Raw genomic sequence first — 24,318 nt, 5'->3', positions numbered from 1 at the left:
AAATAGGTGAGACACCCTATTGATGCCATTACGTGTCCAATAACCAAACTCTGTAATTTTAAAAAATTCCTCCAGCTCCCCGTTCCCCCACAGAGGGGTGAAAACAAATGGGCCGGAAACTTTAAGAAGCTCCTTCAGCCTATTCCACACCCTCTGTATTGAGAAAGGGATCAACAAGGTTTTTCTCATTCCCATAGACCCAGTTTCTAAACATGAAAAAATATTTTCTATTGGTTTGTCCATAACTTCATTCAAATACCGTAAAAGTAAACTCTCTTTCCAGTTACAACACCGCTGAATCTGTGTACAAAAATAATAACCTTGAAAAAAAGGAAGTGACAGCCCACCATCTACCTCCGACAACCATAGATATCTCTCACAAGGTTACCTTTGACTGCGCACTGCACCAGGGACAGAACACTATGGGGCAGCATGGACTAGCATTTCCTAGGCAAGCTTTACTCTATTGGAGTGAAATGTGCATTGACATAGCATTCCACATGTAGGGCCCAAGGGCCTCGCGTGGCTCCCGTCTACTGGTTTGAAAACACTGCTATAGCTTATAATATATAAAATCTCAATACATGGCCACTTACCAGGAAAACTGTTGTTATCACTGCAGAAACACTCATTGCAGTCAACAGTATCCAAATGAGTCACGAAAATGAGGAAATGAGGGGGGGGGGGGGTCAGCAGTTGAAATACGCAGTTTATTATAATGAAATATTAATTATTAATATTATACCTTTTATTGACTTGTGTGCACTATACATGCACTGTATGACACTATCTCACATCTATCTACCTGTCTATCCATCTATCCCATATCTATCTATCTATCTATCTATCTCATATCTATCTATCTATCTATCTATCTATCTATCTACCTGTCTATCCATCTATCTCATATCTATCTATCTATCTATCTATCTATCCCATATCTATCTATCTATCTATCTGTCTATTTATCTATCATATCTTTCTATCTCATATCTATCATCTATCTATCTATCTATCTATATATCTTAAAGCTGACAGTCTGCAGGTAAAGCACATCTTGTTTGTTTCATTTCAAATCTATTGTGGTGGTGTATAGAGCCAAAAATGTTAGAATTTTGTTGATGTCCCAATATTTATGGAACTGACTGTATCTGCCTACCTACCTGTCTATCTAACAATTTTCTATCTGTCTATCTAACTATCTATCTATCCCTCCCATATCTATCTATTGGGGAGTTTCTCCAGATATGGGGCCAGTTTGTACTCCCTCTGCAGGCTCTGGTATACTGTCAGCTTCTGGGATGCTCTTATGTCGTTCCTCCAGATACTAATATACTCCTCTTTACCCTTGTGTATCGTCCTCTGGATTCCGCCCTTTGTCAGGCTGTATTGGTTGGTGGCTTGGGCAGGCTGGGTTTGGTTGACTTGTTGCAGGGTGCTTTGTTTTTCTGTGGGATCTTGGTGTAGCAAGGCTTTGTGATGGTAGGAGCTGGGACTGCTGCTATGAAGATGGGCTCTGAATGATAGCGCCCTCTTCTGGACAGCAAAGTAGAGTGGGAATCTGCCCAGTTCTGCTCGACAGGCGCTGTTTGAGGTGCCCCTGTGGACCTGGAGAAAGTCTTTGCAGAGTTCTAGGTGGAATAGTTCTGTTGGCCCAGAGTCCCACTTTGCCTGGTCTGGGTATATGTCTGGGCCCCAGACTTCGCTGCCATACAGGAGGATCGGAGCGATGATGGTGTCAAGGATTTTAAGCCAGACGGTCACTGGTGCTTTAAGGTGATACAGACGCCTTCTGATGGCATAGAAGGTTTTGCTCACCTTGTCTTTCAGTGTTTCTATGGCTTTATTAAAACTCCCTGATTGGCTGATTTCTAGGTAGGGGTAGCTGTTGGTTTCTGAAAGTGGACAGTTGTTTAGCAGGAAGGGAGGACGCCCGGCTGCTTTTCGGTTTCTTTTCTGGAACACCATGATGTTGGTTTTCTTTGGATTGATGGGCAGTGCCCACGTGTTACTGAACTTCTCCAGGATTTTCAGGTTATCTTTCTCAGTTGGCGATAGTAGCAGATCATCTGCATTAAGGAGAAATTTCACCTTGGTGTCATGGAGGGTAAGACCAGGTGCTGTGGAAGACTCTATCTATTTATCTATCTCTCTGTCTATCTATCTATCTGCCTACCTACCTGTCTATCTATCTCTATCTATCTATCTATCTATCTATCTATCTATCTACCTACTTGTCTATCTATCTATTTTCTATCTGTCTATCTATCTATTATCTCCTATCTTTAGATACGAACAGGGAAGAAAACATCATGGAACTCAAAATTAGTGATGAGCGAACTTCTGTTTTAAGTTCGGCGTCTAAAGTTCAGCTTCCGGTTAGCGGAGAATCCCGATATGGTTCCCGATATGGATTCCGACTTCCGTTGTGGTCCGTGGTAGCGGAATCAATAATCGGCCATTATTGATTCCGCTACCACGGACCACAACGGAATTCGGAATCCATATCGGGAACCATATCGGGATTCTCCGCTAACCGGAAGCCGAACTTTAGACGCCGAACTTAAAACAGAAGTTCGCTCATCACTACTCAAAATCAATCAAGGAAGCAAAAATATTTCATATGTTGGTCAACTTTTTGTGTAGACCGTTTCGTCGGTCAGCAATCTTTATGACCATTGCAGTCTGATTGTATGGATTATAAAAGATAGTATATTCACAGGAGGTAAGCACCTATAAAATATACATTCTTGTATAACTATAAATGGATCAAGTGTCGTCCATTTATTTAGTGACATTCTTTCCCTGTATGAGTCATTATTGTTCATTCCCCACCCCCTCTTCAACTAGTTAATAAGAAGCTGGATATATCACATCTGTCACTCCCAATTGGCTCCTGTGCAGAATCCTGTACTAGAAATAGTCAGATCAATATCACATTGTAAGTGCTGCTTGTACAGCTGAACGTCCCAGCTCCTGGCACAGGTATCATTCGCCTCCCTGGGCTAGTCAGAAGGGGAGAAAGATGCTGCCCAGGATTCTCACAGTAGTGATACTGGGGGTTATGCTCCCTCGTCAGGTTGGTATCAATTTGAAAACAAAGTATTTTTGATAGACAGGACTTATTTAATACTATCTAAGAGTCATTCTTACCTGTTCTGTAGACAGTGGCTATGGACTGATATCCTGGCAAACTTGGTTTTCGTCAGTCCTGGGCTGAAGTTTTTAAAAGTGGCTGGAAATCTATACCAAAAGCTTAAGCCGCTCCGATATTGGTATTCATTTGTGTACTGGGTCATCTATAACTAGTGAACCATAAAGAGTTGTCAAATTAATTGACATTTGGTAGTTTTTAGACCTAATACATACACGAATAAGGATTTATGCTACCTTGAAGGGCTTTTTACATTTGAAGGGTGCTATGATGAGGCAACGCGGTTAACTTTTCTCCATCTGATCAAAGATCCCTAAAAGGCCATCTAGACCTACATAGCTATCGAGGAGACCATTTTATACAATTGCACTTTATAATTGCTGAAACATTGACTAAACAAAGTGTCCTTTGTCTAGAATAATTTCCGAGAAGTCTTGGGTAAAGAACAACTTCTCCGTAATTAGTAAATGTAATACCATTTTGTGAAACCAGGCATCATTGACTTGTGCATAGATATGTTTAGGCAGATGTGACCTGACTTTACTCTTATTGCTTTACTTTTATTTTGCATATTAACCTTTTATCTTCAGCAAACAGTAAGTTTTTTCTGTTTTTGCTCTTGTTTGATCCAAAGTTCACTAGTTTTTTTTAGCCTCTATTTACCTTGCTAGCGTTTGATGTTCTATCCGGCTTAATTTGTATTGTTATTGCTATTTTGAGAGTAATATTTTATTCTGAATTTCTTTTTAATTGCCAGGCTAATGGAAAGACCACCATAAAGCAGGAGGGATATTGTTCTCTGTATGATAATTGTGGTGAAAATCCTGAAGTGACTAAACCTCTGCTCAAAACAGATATTCCTTGTGAATCCAATGAACCAGCCAGGATATTAACCGGGGCGCACCTCAGTCTTCTAAAAGAAGTTTGCCCAATGCTGTACAATGGGGACAACGATACACGTGCCTGCTGCTCATATGGACAACTACAAAGCATCCAGAAAAGCTTTGCACTATCTATAGCCATCTTGAATCGATGCCCCTCATGTTCTGAAAACTTTGCCAACATTCATTGCCAGAACACCTGCAGCCCAAATCAGAGCACATTCATTAATGTTGCCCGAACAATCCCTCGCAATATCAGTGGGGTACTTAAAGAAGGTGTACTGGAGTATCAGTGCTTTTACCAGCGGCAATTTGCCGAGAGATCCTTTGACTCCTGCAGAAATGTTCGCTTGCCTTCCACCGGTGGGTTTGCTATTTCTACAATGTGTGGAAAATATGGAGCAGAGTTTTGCACCAGTCAACGCTGGCTTGACTTTCAAGGAGACATCAGCAATGGGTTGGCACCACTTATCATTGATTTCAGACTTATAGACAATAATACTGAAGTTGGTGGTTCTATCGTGCCACATAATAGCACAGTGTGGAGTTGTAGTGTTGGACCAGGGGGAGATTTAGAGAATGCCTGCACGTGCCAAGACTGTAAAGAAGCATGCCCACAAATTCCTGCACCAGAGCCATTGCCAGGCCCTTTCAAGATAGGGGCTCTGGATGGGTACTTAATAATAAGCATTGTAGTTTTTGGCACATTGTTGTTTTTCTTTTTTGTGTTTTTGGGCATGAGATGTGCAGCAGACAGATGCAAGAAAGACAAAACAAAAAATAAAGAGCCACCACGGGTCCAACTCTCTGACCTGAACTGTTCAGAGAAAATCACCTACAAAACTAATGCCTCAATGGAGAAAGCATTTCAGTGGTGGGGCATTCGTATAGCTACTTACCCTAAAACAGTCATTGCCATCTCTCTAGTTGTAGTTGTTGTTCTCTCAGCAGGCATGGTGTTAATTAAACTGACTACAGATCCTGTTGAGCTGTGGTCAGCACCAAGCAGTAGAGCCAGACAGGAAAAGGACTTTCATGATGCAAATTTTGGCCCATTCTTTAGAACTAATCAGCTAATTATAACGGCTGACAATCGCCCACCATACTCTTACGATTCCCTCTTCTTTGGAAAACTGAACTTTAGTGGAATCCTCTCCCCGGATATCCTACTGGAACTTCTGGACCTGCAGACCAAGCTGCAAAACATTGAAGTAAGTACTACTACAGTCAATACCTCCTTCAGATAGATGTCTTCCCATCACCTCATTTTGAATTGCGGTGTGTATTTGTGAAAGCTTCTTGGCTTTGCTGATCGTACATTTCTTGATCTGATATACTGGGAAGAAATGGGCCATCTAGGAGCAAAAATTAAGGAGACATAGGACACATGCATTTAAGTGTTGGCACCTCTTGGTAGTGGTTCATGTCACCATTAATGTTGGGCGAGCATGCTCCGCCGAAAACCTTTTTCACTCGAGCATCGCGATGCTCGGCACATCGCGGTGTTCAGCTGAACACCACGTGTGCTCGAGCGAGATGCTCGAGTCTCCTCCCGGCACGTTTGTTGGCTGCTACGCAGCCAATAAACGTGTGGGGAAGTAGTGCCACTCACTGTAATGCTGTAGCCATGTTGGCTACTGGCATTACATTGATGGGTTGGCTGGAACGCGTCATCAGGTTCTATATAGCACCCGATGACACGTGGTTCGGCTCAGACTTAGTCAGGGCGAGCTGCAGCAGAAGGGACAGATAGTGTAGGGAGAGGAATTGTGTTTTTTTAGGGAGTTTTGGGTGTTGAAAGGTGTTAGAGACCCAACAGTCCTTTTAAGGACTATTGTTTTATCTGGCTGCGAAATATATTAGCGCAATGTGTTAGCCGCTGGTGACAGCAGCGACATTACCGGCGCTACATCTCCTGTATAATGTGTGCCGCTGGTGACAGCAGCGACATTACCTGCGCTACATCTCCTGTATAAAATGTGCGCATCATAAATATCAGTGACATTCAGTTAAAGGGAACCTGTCACCGGGATTTTGTGTATAGAGCTGAGGACATGGGATGCTAGATGGCCGCTAGCACATCCGCAATACCCAGTCCCCATAGCTGTGTGTGCTTTTATTGTGTCAAAAAACTGATTTAATACATATGCAAATTAACCTGAGATGAGTCCTGTCCCTGACTCATCTCACATACAGGACACATCTCAGGTTAATTTGCATATGTATCAAATCGTTTTTTTGACACAATAAAAGCACACAGAGCTATGGGGACTGGGTATTGCCGAAGTGCTAGCGGCCATCTAGCAACCCATGTCCTCAGCTCTACGCCCAGAATCCCAGTGACAGGTTCCCTTTAAATTTTTTCACCGCTGGTGACAGTGACATTACCTGCGCTACATCTCCTGTATAACGTTTGCACATCCTAAATATCTGTGACAATCAATTTAATTTATTTGCACATACATTTACAAAACCTGCACTACTGTACGTGTGACATACTTGCAAGCATACATACCATTTAATATGCTCAAGACGAGCACTAAGAGGACAGGGTAGTGGCCATGCTGCTGATGGTGCACGCAGAGGCCGTGGCCCTGGGCGCGGTGAAACTGTGCCTGCTGCCAGAACACAAGAAACACATTCATCCACGATACCTAGCTTCATGTCCCAGTTTGCAGGGTGGCGCAGGACAGGTGGTTGTTGGATTGCAGCAGATAATACTTCCAGTCGGTTAAGCACCACTCTGTCTTCCACAAAGTCCAGTCTCAGTACCCAAGAGTCTGGTCAACAGAATCCTCACCCTGATCCTCCTTCCTCCCACCATGAAGAGTCTTGGCAAACAAGTGATCCCACACTAGGATATTCCGAGGAGCTCGTTTCATTGCCGTTTCTTGATTTGGCCCTCTCCTCTTCCTTTTCTCGTCCTCCTCCTCTATCATATCAACATGCTTATTAGGCTGTCCTCGCTCCTAATGTTTTAGAGGGTCAGTTCAGCAGCAGACCCTCACCCCTAATGTTTTAGAGGGTCACTAGCAAGCCCTCACCCCAAATTTTTTAGATGGTCAGATCAGCAGCAGGCCCTTGCCCCTAATGTTTTAGAGAGTCAGCTCAGCAGCAGGCCTCGCACCTAATGTTTTAGATGGTCAGATGAGCAGCAGGCCCTCGCCCCTAATGTTTTAGAGGGTCAGCTCAGCATAAGACCCTCACCCCAAATGTTTTAGATAGTCAGATCAGCAGCAGACCCTCACCCCTAATGTTTTAGAGGGTCAGCTCAGCAGCAGGCCTCGCACCTAATGTTTTAGATCAGTGGTCCCCAACCGCCGGGCCGCGGCCCAGGACCGGGCCCTGGGAGATATGTTGCCGGGCCGCAGAGGAGAGAGGAGCGCAGACGACAGGCGCATGCACGGCCGACGCGTTCATCTTGCCAACATTAGTGGAGACGTCCTAATGATCGTGATCTCCACAGCCCCGCACGCAAGTGATTTCAAATTTGTTAATCTTACTTTAATAATGGCCAGTCAGGTCGTGCCTGACCGGCAGCACAGCACTGCGCTCTCACAGCTAATTACATCGCGCCCCACCCACGGCCCCGCCTCCACCAATCCGGCGCTGCTTTCTTGGTGTTATTTCGCCGCGAGTCGCCGGATCACTCAGGCCCACGGCGCACGCTGGATGACGGGAGTGGAGCAGTCTCCTCAGAGAAAGTGTGTAAATGTGCACACACCGCTGGCTTCATAACTCACAGAGGGGCACCTGGCAGATTGGCACAGTGGCAATACACAGGGGACTGGCATGGCAGCAAATCCTTCATAGGGGCCCAGCCTGGGGGACAAAATCATGACAGATATAGGGGCAAAGTGAAAAAAAAAAAAATATATATACAGGGCGGGCAAAAAATGTAATATATACACAGGGGACAAATGTAATATATACAGAGGGGGCAAAACGGATTTATAAAAAGACAGGCGTAACGATCGCAGTCGCAGAGGGTGTATATATATATATATATATATATATATATATATATACATTTTGCCCCCTCTGTATTTTTTGCCCGCTCTGTATATATTTCATGATTTTTCCCCCGAGGCTGGGCCCCTATGAAGGATTTGCTGCTATGCCAGTCCCCTGTGTTTGACTGGGGGGGGTCGGGCTCAGTGGGGGGGGGGGGCAATTCAAAGTTTGCCCCGGGCCCATAGAACTCTAGTTACGCCTCTGCCTCCCATGACGCGGCCGCTGCAGAGCCCAATACAATGAGCGGGCTCTGAGGCGCCGCACCACTGCCACCAATGAATATGTCTAATATTAAAGTAGGAGGAGGGACCGGGGAGCGTTTACCGCTGCACCGTCTCTGCTAGTGCGCTCGGCAGCCTCCTCCTCCTGACTCTTGTGTTCTCAGACCAGTCCCCAGCCAATAGTGATCTGGAAAGCGCAGGTACCCACACACTGTCCCACAGATGGGGTCACCTATTATTAATCTGAGGTACATGGTGCTATTACATTAGTACCCCCCATGTACCTCAGATTAAAAGTATGTGGCCCCCAAGCACCTCATCAAATAATGGGCAACATTGGGTTAACCATTAATATGAGGTACACATAATGAGGTTTCCTACTATTAATGTGAGGCACATGCAGGTCCAAATTGATAAAACAATATGCCTCATATTAACAACATGTAACTGATGCGATTAACCCCATGTTGTCCATTATGTTAAGCGGGGTACTTGACGAGGTTGCTATTAATATGTGGCACATGGTTTCCTCAATTTAGACTCCATGTGCCTCACATTAATAGCCAGTAACCTTATCATACTGTGGTACCCAGCACCAGCCTACACATTAACCCCATGCTGCTCAATGTCCATTATGTCAGGAAGTACTCTCTGGTGTTACTATTAATATGAGGCACAAGGCTTTATCTATTTAGACTTCTATTTGCTTCACATTAATAGTAAGTGACCCCATCAAGTACCTCCTCACATAATGGGCAATTGATACTTCGCAAAAAGTAAAAATTAAAAAATACTTACACGTTAACCCCATGCAACATTTGGTTAACGTGTGAGTATTTTTTTTCTTCATGGTATTGAATTGGTGTTGCAATACTTTTTTTTGGAGTCACATTTAAATAATAAATGTAATCGTTATATAGCTTAATATGCACCTTGTGTTTTGTCGTGCGCGTGAATCAGTCAGCGCCGACCAGCACCCTCATAAACCTCGCCCACCCCCTAAGCCCCGCCCCAGAACCTCCCCACCCCACCTGGTCCCTGGAAAAATTGTCTTACATGAAACTGGTCCTTGGTGCAAAAAAGGTTGGGGACCACTGTTTTAGATGGTCAGCTCAGCAGCAGACCCTCACTCCTAATGTTTTAGATGGTCAGCTCAGCAGCAGGCCCTCACCCCTAATTTTTAGATGGACAGATCAGCAGCAGGCCCTCGCCCATAATATTTTAGAGGGTCAGCTCAGCAGCAGACCCTCACCCCTAATTTTTAGATGGTCAGATCAGCAGCAGTCCCTTGCCCCTAATGTTTTAGAGGGTCAGCTCAGCAGCATACCCTCACCCCTAATGTTTTAGATGGTCAGCTCAGCAGCAGACCCTCACCCCTAATTTTTTAGATGGTCAGATCAGCAGCAGGCCCTCGCCCCTAATGTTTTAGAGGGTCATCAGCAGGCCCTGGCTCCAAATGTTTTTGAGGGTCACCAGCAGGCCATTTTTTTCAAGGGTGTATGATGGCCTCCTTTATGTGTAATAAAGGGTGTATTGGAGTGCCGGTTCCTTGTAATTTTTGGCAGCCCTTTCACTTAGTGCATAGGCTTTATGAGTGTTGGAGTCCCACTACATGAACAATTGTACCACAATGTGAATGAGGCCCTCCTTTATGTGATATACAGGTTGTATCGGAGTGCCTCTTCCTTGTAATTTTTGGCAGCACTTGCACTTTATATACAAGTAAATATACAGGAAAGAATGTTTCCTAACAATTGTTCCTCTAAAATCGATTTTATCTTCGGTTTTGTGCGTATTATTGTCAGTCTGTAAAATTGGCGTACTACTCGGCCAACATGGTTCCCAGCAGCGACCTGGGAGTCAAAGATGCATCCAGACATCCCCCCCATGCTGTTCCCGAACCATTTTCTGTGGTGTTTCCATCAATTTCTGACCTTTTCCTATGAACCAGACACCCTCCCCTCTTCAGAGCAGGGGGTGCCTGGTTTAATGCTCGGGTTCTCCCATTGACTTCCATTGTACTCCGATGCTCTGTAGAGCACCTGAGCATCCCGAATGTGTTCTACACCAGCACCTGAGCACTTTAGTGCTTGATCAACATTAGTCACCATGCTATCCTAGTAACAGGACAATCTGGGGCTTTTTTTATTTTAAAGGTTTTTAAAAAAAAAATATTTAAAGTTTTTTTTAAGTTGGAGACATTAGATTAATATTGGCGAAACCTGACAATTTTAGTGGGGCAGTGGTGCCATGTAATGTCTATGGGACTTCCTGAATCTCCCCCAAGGCAGATGTAGAAGAGAAGAATTGAGTTGGATTATAACAAGTCCAATTCTTTTGTTCTCAAGATAAAAAGGCACTGCCACAGGTGCCTGTCAGCAACGTTCTTCCCTCTCCCCATTCATAACATACAATTTGGCCTAGTATGCATGTGAATGGGGGGGGGGGGGGTAGCTGAATGCCAATGTATGGTCAAATTTATGATTTTTATTCATCTTTTCCATTCCTTTACTTGCTAATGTGGAGGTTTCTGTGGAGAGGGAGCCTTGTACAGGTTTATACAACCCATGCTAAATAAGGATGGAGAAAACCTATTTTGTTTCCATTCCTTCCCGATCCACATAGCAGCTTTGTTTGCTGATCTATGGTACGTACCTTTTCATGACGCACTAGAGGTTCAGTAGTGACTACATAATTTCTTCAGAATTAGATCTATTGGTCAGTAAAGTGATATATCCTTAAATCATGAGAAGTAAACATATACGTGGCCTCCTCAGGTTAGCTAGCAGTGGAGATACAAGGTGGTGCTATTCACTGTCTACTACTAAATGTGACTCATTAATGCATAGAATAGTCTTGACTTTAGCAGTCACTACACAAAATGTGTAAACTCTTGTCACTGAGGCCAACAAACATGGAGTTGCTAACAGATTTGGCATAGGTCAAAACCAGGCAGCAGAGCCTGGAGATCATGTGTTCTTCACCCTCAACTACTGATGTTCTTCACCCTCAACTCCTAATGATATGGACTTTGCTGGAGAGAAATCTCGAAATGCTATGCACGTACAGTCAATGTTTTCAACAGCTGACATGAAGACAGATTGGACATTCATATCTCCATACCAGACAAGAGGAACAGATGGAATATGACTGTATCCATGTTTGCGTTGCGCAAACTGCGAATCCACAAAACACTAGCTGTGTGCATCCCACATATACCCCTTCTGTAGGCCCCGCAATATATTACAAGTGCCTATTCTTGTCCGCAAAATGGACAAGAACAGGACATGCTCTTGTTTTTTTGCAGGGCCGTGAATCGAACATATGGATGGGAAATCACATGGTGTGCCATCTGCATCTTTTGCATTGAAATGAATGGGCCTGCATCTGATCCTCAAAAAATTGAAATCGGATACGGCCTTAGTCTTACATAAGGTGGGGTCAGAACTGGAGGAAATCTTGGGTAACCAAGTATACAACCCAAGCAGGTAGGGTACAGATGCAAAATCAGGAGTGAAGATTCGGATGAAACCAGATAAACAGATTTGAGAACACCTTTGCAGAGGTCTGGAAAAAAAAAATCCCAGACAATCTTAAATAATGCTATTACTATTTGACACTGATCTTTAAAGCGGTCATTCGCTGCATGGAATAGGTAAGAAGCAGGGGTGCAACTACCATAGCGGCAGACCATGCGACTGCTATGGGGCCCAGGGCAAGAGGGGGCGCAGTCTTAGTTGGGATTATCTCCTCTTCTACTGGAGGTGAAAACTTGGTCAGGACTCCAACCTCTAAAGGAGCAACTTTTAGCAAACGAGGCAGTGGGAAATGGCCCAAAGGTCACATTAAATTTATTTGCTCCTCAGGCTGCATACAGTACTTATAGTTATACGTAGACGCAAGATTCTCAGTCTTCTTAGTAGGGTTCAATACACAATGGTGTAATCTATGTGCTCCCAAGGCAGTTTGGCAGGGGTGATACACAGTATAGAGTGATTTGCTTGACTTTATTCCGGCATTGTCCATAATACTAAAGTTGTCACTTGTGTCATTCTCAAGATTTCTCAAAAACTCCAAAACCTTCAGCATGTCAAATATAAAACTGAAGTGGTTTCCTGCTTTAAATCTTTAGATTTGAGCTACAGTATGTGCCCTTCCGATAGTGACTATAGGTGAAAGAGCACTTGATAAAATGTGATTAATTTCAGGGGTTTCATGGCTGTTCATGCAAGTCACTTATCAATATTTCCCTATATGCTGGTCATACACCTGGTGGTCATGCTAGCCCACTGATAGGGACACAATCAGCTGAGGATCCCATGTATGGGGGTCTCCTGACTCTTCCTAGGTTTTGGGGCAGAGTGTTGGATTCCAACATGACATCCAGACTGAAATCAGGGCCATCTGAATCAGGCCTAACAATGTATTTCTATGAATTGACTAAGTGCATGGAAAGTAAATGCATGTCTTGTATGTGTGTCCAGGGATGTGTGGCCAGAGCATTGTCAGAAGATGCCAGCCCATCAACTGCTCCTGGCCAAATGATATGGCAGATGACATCCAATAGTCCTTTATCCAAACACATAGGATTTTAATTGTGTAAAACTAGAAAATAGAGTCATTGTATTATACATTAACATTTTTCATTATTTATGTTAGGTAAGAAGTGAATTCTTGTATATGAGTAATGACTGAAGTATTGACTGTTTTTTGATATAGGGTTGGTGGGATGTAAAACCTGGCACCCACACAGATCAGCTGTATTGGGCAGCAGATGGCACTGGACACTATATAGTGGATGGAGACAGAAGGAAAAGGCTCTGTCCACTGTGTCATTTCTGGTACTGGCATACTGCAGCGCAGATCCAGATCACTTAAATGGGACCCGAGCTACAGTACCCCGCCATGGCCACTACAAAATGGATAGAGTGCTTCTGGCGTCATCCACCATGGAAGGGGAGATTTATCAAAACCGATGCAAAGGAAAACTGACTTACCCATAGCACCTTTTATTTTTCAGAGCTACTTTGGAAAATTAAAGGATCACTCTGTTTGGTTGCTATGGGCGACTAAGCCAGTTTTCCTTTGCTTTGCACCAATTTTGATAAATCTTCTGCATAGTTTCTGGGGCTGATTGGTGGGGGTGCGATGTGTCGGACCTAAACGGATCTGATATTGATGACCTATCCTGATGTTAGGACATCAATATCTTAGTCCCAGAAAACCCCTTTAAATGTCATAAAATGGGTTTCACCCTATCAGGACATTGAAGGGTACCTTGCTCTGTACCCCTCCACTCTATTGGCTATAACAGAATGCTGCGGCAAAGAGCAGCCCCCACTCTGAGGGTCTCCTCACACATTATGTGGCTGTTAGATGGTTGCCTATTGATTAGAAACATCTTGGAGCCCATGGCTTCTCTTGGCAGCAAAATCACTGGGGCACCTTAATTATAGATGGTAGACTTGGTATATCACAGGATCTACTTTTTGTAGCAGAGGCTCATGTCTAAACTTTCTCCCTCCAGGTGTGGTCCGAGAAGCATAACAAAACCATCACCTTGAAGGATGTTTGCTATGCACCCCTGAATCCCAAAAATGCCTCAGGAACTGACTGTGCAGTGAATAGTTTGATGCAGTACTTCCAGAACAACAAAACGAGGTTCAACATGGAGGTGACACAGACATTATCTGGGGAGACAGGCACTGTTGGATGGAGGGACCATTTCCTCTATTGTGTCAAGTAAGTCTAAGGTAGCAATGGCAAAAATATGTGATATGTAAGGTTGAAGTGCGGCTCTGTTAGCATTATCAACCCAGTAAACCAGGCATACTGCCTGGTAGGGCTCGTCATGCTGATTAAAATGACAAATTTCTTTTGTCTTATGATAAACAGCTGCAGAGATATCTGTGAGTTTATTTTTATGCAAATGAGCAAGTTTGAGCACCAGGGTGCAGGGCTGAATCCTTGGAGCACTGTTTTGTAACACCCGCTGTGCACTGCACACTCCCCCCCCCCCCCCTTGATTGACAGGGCTTGACATGCTGAGGGCAGAGCTGTGTCCTAGCATCTATATATCATATACACCACTTACTGTAGCTGGATTTATATCATTAGAAAGCTAATCTACATATTACTGCTTTATTCACAAGTATAATATATGATTATAAAGATACCAGTAATATGTATTAGCTGTCTAAGCATAGAAAAAAACATGCATCGCTAGATGGTAATGCTATAACTTAGTGATAAGTGGTTTCCCTTGCATGTAGAGAATTTTAGATTTTTTCCCCTCTAATTTGACCCATAATAAAAGTCTAGGGGGTCATTTATTAAGACCGGCGTAATACATATATTGTGTCTATTAATAAAGCAGTAATAGGTTTTGGGTGTCTAATCATAAAAAAAACCCACTATTCTCAATATAGTAAGGCCCTTTATTAATATTCTACTAAGGATCTCAACATGCAAAACGAATAACTAACCCCTAAGCCATAGCATTACCACACAGAGGACAGTCTTTTTCTATGTTTAGAAAGCTAATACGTATTACTGGTATCTTTAGATTATAGATTGTGCTTGTGAATAAAGCAGTGATATGTAGATTAGCTTTCTAATCATAGTAATCCAGCTACAGTAAGTGGTGCATATGAGATGGTAGGACACAGCTCTGCCCTCAGCATGCTGATGTTTAGATTCGTCAATCAAGGGCAGGGGGGAGTGTGCAGAGGACAGTGGGTGTTACAAAGCAGTGCTCCAAGGATCCAGTCCCACCTCCTGGCGCCCAAAGTTGCTCATTTGCATATGAATAAAAACACAGATATCTCTGCAGCTGTTTGTCATAAAACAAAAGAAATTTATCATTTTAATCAGCATGACGAGCCCTACCAGGGTTGATCATGCTGACAGAGTCTCTTTAAAGCCATAACAGATAATGAATAATAAATCATCATGCTTGGGACTATTCAAGTTATTGATCAATCTGGATTACCAGAAATGTTGTAGCATTGGGGAAATTGCTTCTATTGTGGAAAATATTTTGTGTATGGATGTAATAGGACAAGTACAGTACCCCAGACCTGGGGGTATCTGCAGTTTTTTTTTTAATTATATGTATTGTATTATGGTCTGCCATTTTTTCCAGCGAGAAGAGGTATGGTTGGCAATGGTTGACAGGAACAGGGCTAACCACTCTGTTCTTCCCCTCTTGGTAGGAGTGGGCTGGTCCTACTTCCGTCCAGGAGGTGGAGTTCAAGTCCAGACAGACTGGAGGTAGAAGCACATGTCAGAGCTCCTACTCCAAGAGACCGTAAAAAGGAAGATAGACTGAATCAAGAACACTACCTCCAAAAGTCTAGACAGCAGAGTGGTCAGCAAAATCACAGCTTTAGAGACCCTGCTGCAGGTGAGGGACTATGGCCCAGACACCCATCATCTGGACCTTTTCCAGGCCAGTCAAACACCAAGCCTGTATCCCACTGTGGACACCTATATCCACAAGTGCATGCAAGTACCATTTAATTGCCACCTAACCAGCCACCATACATTATCATCTGGTGACCAAAACTGCACTTTCTACCTACTGATGCTGAATGCACCACAAGTTATATTTTGCACTAAGTAAAGAGAGACTTTTATACTTACTTCTGGCCTGATTCCACTGCACCAATCCCCAGGGAGCAATGGCCTGAGGGAGCACAACGTGACACAGAACCTCATCAGGGTCACTACCATTCCTATTCTCTGTACAGGTTCTTCCGGGGCTCGCTTCACAAGCTTTTCCAGTGCCCATCACAGGGATTACAGAATGTACCATCCTCAGATCGTGAAGTTCAGCATGATATAAATATACAAACTTTATGAAGAATTAATCAATTAATCAAAATAATCTTTTTCTGTTGCAGCTCACCATTGTCATTTAAGGACATTACAGACCTGGAACTGAGCTGCATGGCAGATTACGGTGCTCCAGTCTTCCCCTTCCTTGCCGTGGGAGGTTATGATGGTAATAGTCTCTTGTTGTATATAGTTATTTGGGTTCCATTACTATTAACTAGTTGAGGCAGAAATTTGGACAGTTACCAGTTGCAACCAACTTTTCAACAGCATACTAGGAAAATTAACAGAAAAAGTTGTTATATTGAGTGCAATTCAACAGGGTTGTCTCATCTGGACAACCAGTTACCAGAGCTTCTGGAAATTATAAATTGAACAACATTCAGGACCCCCTGTTAATGAGCCAAAATAAAGAATCAGTACATTCTTGAATGGCTGGCGTGTCTTTCAGTAGAGGAAGGGTATGACCAGTTGCAGCTTCCTTTGACTGCTAGTGGCTTGGGATTTTGGCAATTTACTTTTCGGCGACAATGGAAAAATATCTAATATAGCCTTACATCCAGCAAGGATTTTCATCCAGCTTTTTAAGACTCTTGAAGGGGACTTCAGAGATGGAGTTGAAGAGACATTTTGCCATTCAGTAGTTTGGAAAGACCAGGTGATAACTTCTAGGTTGCTATCCCTGTATCTCTAAGGCCTCATGCACACGACCGTATCTGTTTTGCGACCTGCAAATTGCAGATCTAGTTTGTGTGCCATCTGCATCTTTTTTGCAGACCAGTTGACTTTAGTGGGTCTGTGGTCTGCACTTTGCAGACATAGTCTATCTTTTTGTGGAAAGGACATATGGATGTGGAAAGCACACGGGTGATCCACGTACTTTCTGCCTCCGTATGTCCATTTCACAAAAAGATAGAACATGTCCTATACTTGACTGCAAAATGCGGACCACGGGCCCATTGAAGTCACTGGGTCCGCAAAAAATGCGGATCTAACATGGACGGTGTCTGTATTTTATGGACCGCAAAATACATACGGTCGTGTGCATGTGCCCTAATAATCTTTTATCCTGTGTTTTCAGACAATCGGTTCTCGGAGTCAGAAGCTTTGATTTTGACCATCTCTCTGAACAATTTCCCTCGTTCTGATCCTAAGTTTGAATACGTTTTACTTTGGGAGCAGAAATTCCTGGAACTTGTGCAGGAATATAAGAAAGATCCAAAAAGTAATTTTAGCTTTGCTTATAATTCAGAAGTAAGTGTACATTCCTCCATTGTATTCCTAACCTAAAGTTCTACTCATTAGCTTGTTCTTTCTTCTTTCCTACTAGAGCTAGATCTTCACCTGTTTAGATAATGCAGATTTAAAATCCACACCACAGGTCAACTCCACTACAGAGTCCCTGTGATTTTTATTTTTTTATGTAGCACATGCATGCGATTAGGTAAAATCTCATCCACTGTGTGGCATTACCTTTAAAGAAAACATAACCAATTATGGGGCACTTCTAAGGAAAATAATAGCAGCATATTTTAAATTTGTATGCAGCAATTCATGCCATATTAAAGGGGTTGTTCTACCAAAAAGAAAAAATAAGTAGAAATTTGTGAAAATTTAAAAAGCATCACTCACCTGGTGAAAGTCCTGCCATTCCAGTGCTTCAGCTACCATTCTTGCACACGTGATTGGTGAGACCAGTGAATGGTTTTAGTGGTCACCTGAATGGGAAAGGAACATCATCACTTCTGGCCATGGCGCTGGAACATGGGAACATATGAATGATGCTTTTTATTTTTTAACACCTCCACAGTCTACATATTTTTTTACTTTTGGTTGGAGAACCCTGTAATGATACTTTTCTGATATTCACTACCATCTATGAGCTCCATGTGCTCATCGTTGCACCTTGCTAAGGCCAGTGATATAAGGAGTGGGGGAAGGGAAGTGACAACTGCTCTTGGGCTATTTCTGTCTATAATAAAAGTTGGTGTCGCTGATAACCTGAACTTTTTGACAAGCAACTAGGGTTGACTAAGTAGCAGAATTTTTACATACTGGCTGGAATTTTTGCCATTGTGTCACTGCAATTTCTAATTTACAATTTTTTTCTTGTCAACAGAGATCTTTAGAGGATGAAATTAATCGGACCACAGCAGAAGACATTCCCATCTTTGCCATCAGTTACCTGGTGATCTTTATATACATTGCCCTTGCTCTGGGGGAGTACAGCAGCTTCCGGAGAGTGCTGGTGAGATGCTTCATTTTATATCCATTATCTTTGTGGTCAGGTCTTTTCAATTTTGGCAGAATCTACTCACAGGCTAATGTCTTAATGGGCTTTGCAGATCCTCACCTGGAGTATGATGTCAAGGGAATGCTAAAAAAATTATAAATCAGAATTTTCTTGTACTATTTTATTGCACATGCAAGCCAAAGGCTGTGCAATTGCACAGAGCCCCTAATGGCACAGTGACCCAGCACCACCATAAAGAGTGGACATCGTCCTACTGTAGAAGCTCTATGTCAATCACCTTGCTATTGCTAAATCACTGTTGGACTGCAAAAGGGGCCAAATCTGCCTAGCTCTACTCCTGGACTAAGCCAATGTGTCCGCCTGTCCCTCATGTCCCCATAGCTAAATGCTATTTGAGCCAAGCATGCTAATTCAGAGGTATAGGCTATTTATCTGTTGGCCAAAGATGCTAACTACAATGATAGCACTAGATTGGCCTTTCATGAGCCTGTTGGTACAGCTGCCCTCCACTAGGTTCTTGTTCAGCAAGTATGAACCTGGCCATCAATGGAACTACAGCTCTCCCCTCTGACCTTCCCATACCCATGCAGATTTGGCTTGGCCAAGCATGCATCTTATTTAATAAGAAGAGAGACACTTCTAGCATCAAAAGAGTTAGCAATCCAATACTCGTTTTAGTCTGCATGACCACATTGCTGACTACTTCACTGATATCATGGCCAGCTTATCAGACACTAACCTAACATTTCACAGATACTCAACTTAAGCTGGCAAAGTGCAGCCAGCTTTCTTCTGCCACTGCTTGTAGCAAAGAGATAGGTATTGCATATACAGTATCTAAAGGAAGTGAAATTGAAGAAAAGACCTCATGGACCAGGCTTGATTTCTTCAAGATTGTGGGGGCCCTACTGAAGAAACATATTTTCAGCTGTCATCATAGGGGAACTGCTGTGTACGTCCTCAATGCCAAGGTCTCTCAAAACCCAAAGTACCTCCCTCTATAACAAATGGGGAATCAAATAGCCCTTCTAGGCCCAGGAAGCAAACAAGCCTTAAGAAGAGCAGTCAGCTCATACAAAAATTACAAAAATATCAATTTACCCTTAACCAACAAGTACTTATGTGTTTAAAGGAACACTAAAAACAAGAAGAAAAAAAAAAAAAAACACCCCAAACCTCCTACCTCCATCTTTTATTTTGCTTCAATCCTATTTAGTCTCATATAACAAATAAAACAGAGAACTATATAAAGCTCTCTTTGTATCCTTGTAGTTCAGCCATGCCCCCCCCCCTCCTTCTTCTCACAATCCTGTGAGTGGCTGTATAATGGACAGGAGCAGGAGCCAACCCCCCCCCCCCCCCCCCCCCGTCCTTAACCCCACTCCTTTGCTAATTCACATCCACTCAGCCGGCTTCCTTCTGAAGATGGAAGAGGTCATCAGAAAATTAACCCCTGTGCAGTGTCACACTGGGGTTCCTTGGGCCCATCAGAGGAAATCATTCTCTGGGTCCAACCCCTATATCATCAAAAATTTCTAATGGGTTTTGAATCAAAGAAATAGACCCAAGGGGCAAATGATTATCCCCAAGGGCAGTTCCATTGAATTAGAGCCTGTGTCCACCAGAGGATCCTCTGGTACTCTGGTGGGCCAGTCCAACTCTGCCCCAGTGTTCTCTGCTGGATTTAGACTATTTGTGCCAGAATCATTCAAAAATGCTGCAGACTGACAAACAATTTTCTAGGTTTAGCATTCCTTTCAGTTTCACAGTTTATGACTCCATTGTACACTAATGTTATATTTCTTCAGGTGGACTCTAAAGTGACCCTTGGTTTGGGTGGAGTTCTGGTTGTCCTGGGAGCTGTTTTGGCATCAATGGGTTTCTTTAGCTACATTGGGTTACAATCCTCACTCATCATTGTGGAGGTTGTGCCTTTCTTGGTTCTAGCCGTGGGTGCAGACAACATCTTTATATTTGTCCTGGAGCTTCAGGTATAATCATTTATTTAAAATCCTTATTGAATGCTATAGTGTACTTTTCATAAATGAGCTTATGACATAGAAAAGGTCAGGAACATACTATGTGGTCATAATGAAGCCCATGAGAAGATGACCTCTTACTTTTTTCCTCGATCCAGCAGGTCCCGTGAACCCACCATAATTACACATAACATGTCTGTAGAAGAAAGTTTGTAAAATTCTTACCATCTCGAAGTTGCATGGATCAACCGCTCAGGAGCTTGGTCAGGTGACACTCCTCTTCTGAAAATTCAGCTTCTGCTGATGTCACATCCTTTACTAGGTTTTCAGCCTGATCTATGGATGGGACGTTACTTCCAATGTAGATCAGGCCAGAACCTTTCCTCTCCCTGGCACATGTGCACACTTTATCTACGCATGCGCCAGGGAGAGGAATAGTTCTGCCGAAGACCTGATAAAGGATGTGACATCAGCGGAAGCAGGGTTTTCAGAAGAAGGGCATCATGTGATGAGGTTCACGAAACTTTGGAAAAGTAAGTATATTACAAGCTTTCTTCTACAGGTGAGTTATGCGTAAGTAAGGTAGGCGGTGGACTTTGGTTTACCACATATAATATCCCCAAGATAGTTACTTATTTTAGAAGTTGGGGATGATCCCCCATATTAAGCACAGTAATTTGGTATATAATATATAATATGTGTGTTCTTGTTTCAGAGAGATCAAAGGCGGGAGGGCGAACGAACAGAGGAGCAGATTGGAAGAGTCCTTGGTGGTGTGGCCCCCAGCATGCTACTTTGCAGTCTGTCGGAGTCGCTTTGCTTTTTTCTGGGTAATACATTCAATGGCACAATCTTATTGACATGTCTACTATGAAGCTTTCTCATATTTATTTGGTGTGCACCACGTCACAGCTTGGTCTATCTTGTTGGTACAGGTGCCCTTACACAAATGCCTGCTGTTCGGACCTTTGCCCTGAATGCAGCCCTTGCCATCCTGTTGGATTTTGTCCTTCAGATCTCCATGTTTGTGGCCCTTGTGTCTTTGGATGCTAAGCGTCAAGAGGTAACATGAGGAACCTGGGGCAATAGGGGATATGTCAGAGGGGTACGGGGGTTATGTTTTTCCTATATATCACTTTATACTATGCTTTACTACCTGATTGTGCTCTTCCACTAGCAAAATAGATTTGATGTCTGCTGCTGTGTGAAAACCAAGACTGAAAAACCCAAGAAGAAAACAAAGGGCCTGCTGGTCTCCTTCATGAAGAAAGTCTATTGTCCCATTATTCTGAATCCGTTTAGTCGAGTGATAGTGGTGAGTAACGCTGTATAATCCACTGCACATACATTATCTCCATACACTACTACACAAAACTCAAATTCCATATACTATGTAACCCTGTACATGTACAAGGAAAAAGTGGAAGGCCCATCACACTGATTGGGAGATAAAATCTGGATGGTAAGGGCAACTTTCCCACATTTTATTATTTCATTATTTTTTAAATAAATTTTTCTCCTTATATTCATCTGTACACATCCTATTGAGTAAATTGGTTCTTCACAAATCAAATTTGTAGTGTAGTTCTCAAAAGCTTCTAATTTCTGGAAATCTGAAACTTTTGTGGTTCAACCCTCAGAAATCTCTCATAATGGCAACCACCATTTTAAAGATCAGAAGACATGTTTTTCATTGAAAAACAAAGTCACACAGTGCAGTGTGATATCAAACAGGGTGTTTGTTACCTACCTACCATCCGTGTACCCATAGATGTCATTTTAACATTACAAATGCTGTCTTGGCATTAAAGAGCTTAAAAGGGGTTGGATACAGTCCTAGGAGACCTCCGAGTGTCATATAGGACTTTGTAGGGCGATTGGGGAACATCGAATCTATTCGGACAGAATCAAATCTGCCGACACAATAAGACCTAAAATTAATTGAGGGAAATTTTCTCCTATCTTTGCTGACTGCTATGTCCTCCTCTCTTCACAGATGATTGTCTTCATCTTTCTCTTCAGCTGTGGGATATATTTCATGATGTATTCTCGTGTTGGCCTCAGCCAGGAGCTGTCTGTACCACTGGTAAATAAATTGTTTCTGCACACAAGATTCCAGACCAAAGGGATGCTGAACACTGCATAGGAAAAATGGTTGACACTTTTTGCTTTGGGGGTCACCTACTTCTAATATTAAATGTAAATTGAAAGCCAGTTTGTATACAGATTTAGGGAGATAATCATCTCTTGGCCAGAGTTGACCATGGTTACAAAGACTGTCTCTTGTCCTGGAGGACCTGTCCAGTCCGTTAGACAGACAGCACATTGATTTGAGTGGACACTGTGTAATGCTTAATTTCTCCTGAGGAAGGCTCTGAAGGGAAATTGAACACTCCCTGCCACATTTCCTCACAGCTTACTGGTGTGACTCTCCAGCAGGGAACCCTTTGGGATTTGCTTACTATTAGAGTCCATTCACACGTCTGTAGTGTATTGCGGATCTGCAATACACCCGGCCGGCACCCCCATAGAACTGCCTATTCTTGTCCGCAATTGCGGACAAGAATAGAACATGTTCTATCTTTTTCGGGAGCCGCGGACTGGAAGATCGGGGCCGCTCTCCGGAAATGCGGATGCGGACAGCACACTGTGTGCTGTCCGCATCTCTTCCGGGCCCCATAGAGAATGAATGGGTCAGGATTCGTTCCACAACGTTGTGGAACGGATCCGGACCCATTCTACAGACGTGTAAATGGACCCTTAGGGGATCTTCTAAGAAGTTGGGCCGAGAGCCCCATTACATAGAGTTTAGAAAAAGGTAGATGCCCTTACTAAATAGAGGTGGAGCTTAAGCTTTATTAAAGGGGTTGTCTCACTTCAGTAAATAGCATTTATTATGTAGAAGAAGTTAGAAGAAGTGGTTCCTCAAGTTACAAAATTAATTGGTTCCAGGACGACTATTGTATGTTGAAACCATTGTAACTTGAGTTTCCAAAGCCTCAAAATGTCATCCAAGATAACAGAAAATGAAGATTTTAGAAAAATAAGCAGATAACTAAGACAGATAAAAAAGTCCTTACATATAACTAGCTAACTAGCAACTAATCCAGCTATTTTACCAGAGAAGTGACCTTGATTGGTTGGATCTGAGTCTGAGACATTGTATGTTGAGTCTATCTGTAAAGAATAAATCAAGGCAACTGGACTTACTGTAGATTTCTTGAAAACGTTTCACTCGTTCTTCCAACGAGCTTTCTCAGTTCTGAGTGACTGTACAAGAATTCTCTGGGAATAAATATGCAACTGAATCAACATCTGGTAATTATACCCAGCATGGGGTCAGAGGTCATTATACCCAGTACGGGGTCCAAGGTGTTGATACCATTATCCTAATTGAAGTCAGTAGGTGATAATAACCTCCCAGAAAAAGGTGTCAAGACAGCATTGTATGTGGCAGACAATAGATGTCTAACCCCCCCCCGCCTCTATTCAAGCTTGGCCTCTCCATTTTTACATCCCATATGTAGCTGGGGTGTCTGAGAAACGCAAAAGGATTTCAATAAACATCACATCCCTGTCTGCTTTAAACCCAGCAACACACTGAGGCATCAACTGGTTCACCCAAAAGACCCAACGCCTAAACACAAGATGAACAACATTGTGTACGCAGTCCAATGCAATGAGGAATGCTCAGAACTGTATATCGGCGAAACAAAACAACTACATCAGCGTATGGCTCAGCATCGTAGAGCCAAAACCTCTGGTCACGATTCAGCCGTGTACTTACATCTAAAAGAAACAGGTCACATCTTTGAAGACAGTCAAGTACGTGTTTTGGATAAGAAGGCCGATTGGTACAAACGAGGTGTGATAGAGGCCATCTATGTAAAAATGGAGAAGCCAAGCGTGAATAGAGGCGAGGGGTTAGACATCTATTGTCTGCCACATACAATGCTGTATTGAGAAAGCTCGTTGGAAG

The 24,318-nt window shown here is 43.0% G+C and overlaps 1 protein-coding gene across 1 annotated transcript in view; it reads left to right on the top strand.

The window, feature by feature from the left end:
• Positions 1–2,957: 2,957 nt before the first annotated feature.
• NPC1L1 (NPC1 like intracellular cholesterol transporter 1) overlaps positions 2,958–24,318 on the top strand; it is a 46,798-nt gene continuing 25,437 nt past the window's right edge. Inside the window, exons 1-11 of the mRNA XM_044279188.1 lie at positions 2,958–3,079; positions 3,912–5,246; positions 13,798–14,012; positions 16,175–16,275; positions 17,188–17,360; positions 18,226–18,354; positions 20,169–20,351; positions 21,055–21,169; positions 21,275–21,402; positions 21,517–21,654; positions 22,336–22,425. Coding sequence (XP_044135123.1) covers positions 3,026–3,079; positions 3,912–5,246; positions 13,798–14,012; positions 16,175–16,275; positions 17,188–17,360; positions 18,226–18,354; positions 20,169–20,351; positions 21,055–21,169; positions 21,275–21,402; positions 21,517–21,654; positions 22,336–22,425 — 2,661 coding nt within the window. The 5' untranslated portion in view covers positions 2,958–3,025. The remainder of the gene's footprint in view (positions 3,080–3,911; positions 5,247–13,797; positions 14,013–16,174; positions 16,276–17,187; positions 17,361–18,225; positions 18,355–20,168; positions 20,352–21,054; positions 21,170–21,274; positions 21,403–21,516; positions 21,655–22,335; positions 22,426–24,318) is intronic.

The sequence above is a fragment of the Bufo gargarizans genome, chromosome 2, assembly GCF_014858855.1.
Source record: "Bufo gargarizans isolate SCDJY-AF-19 chromosome 2, ASM1485885v1, whole genome shotgun sequence".
In the NCBI taxonomy this organism is placed as follows: Eukaryota; Metazoa; Chordata; class Amphibia; order Anura; family Bufonidae; genus Bufo; species Bufo gargarizans.
The sequence above is the reverse complement of the archived record's forward strand: the minus strand, read 5'-3'. Positions and strand labels throughout refer to the sequence as shown.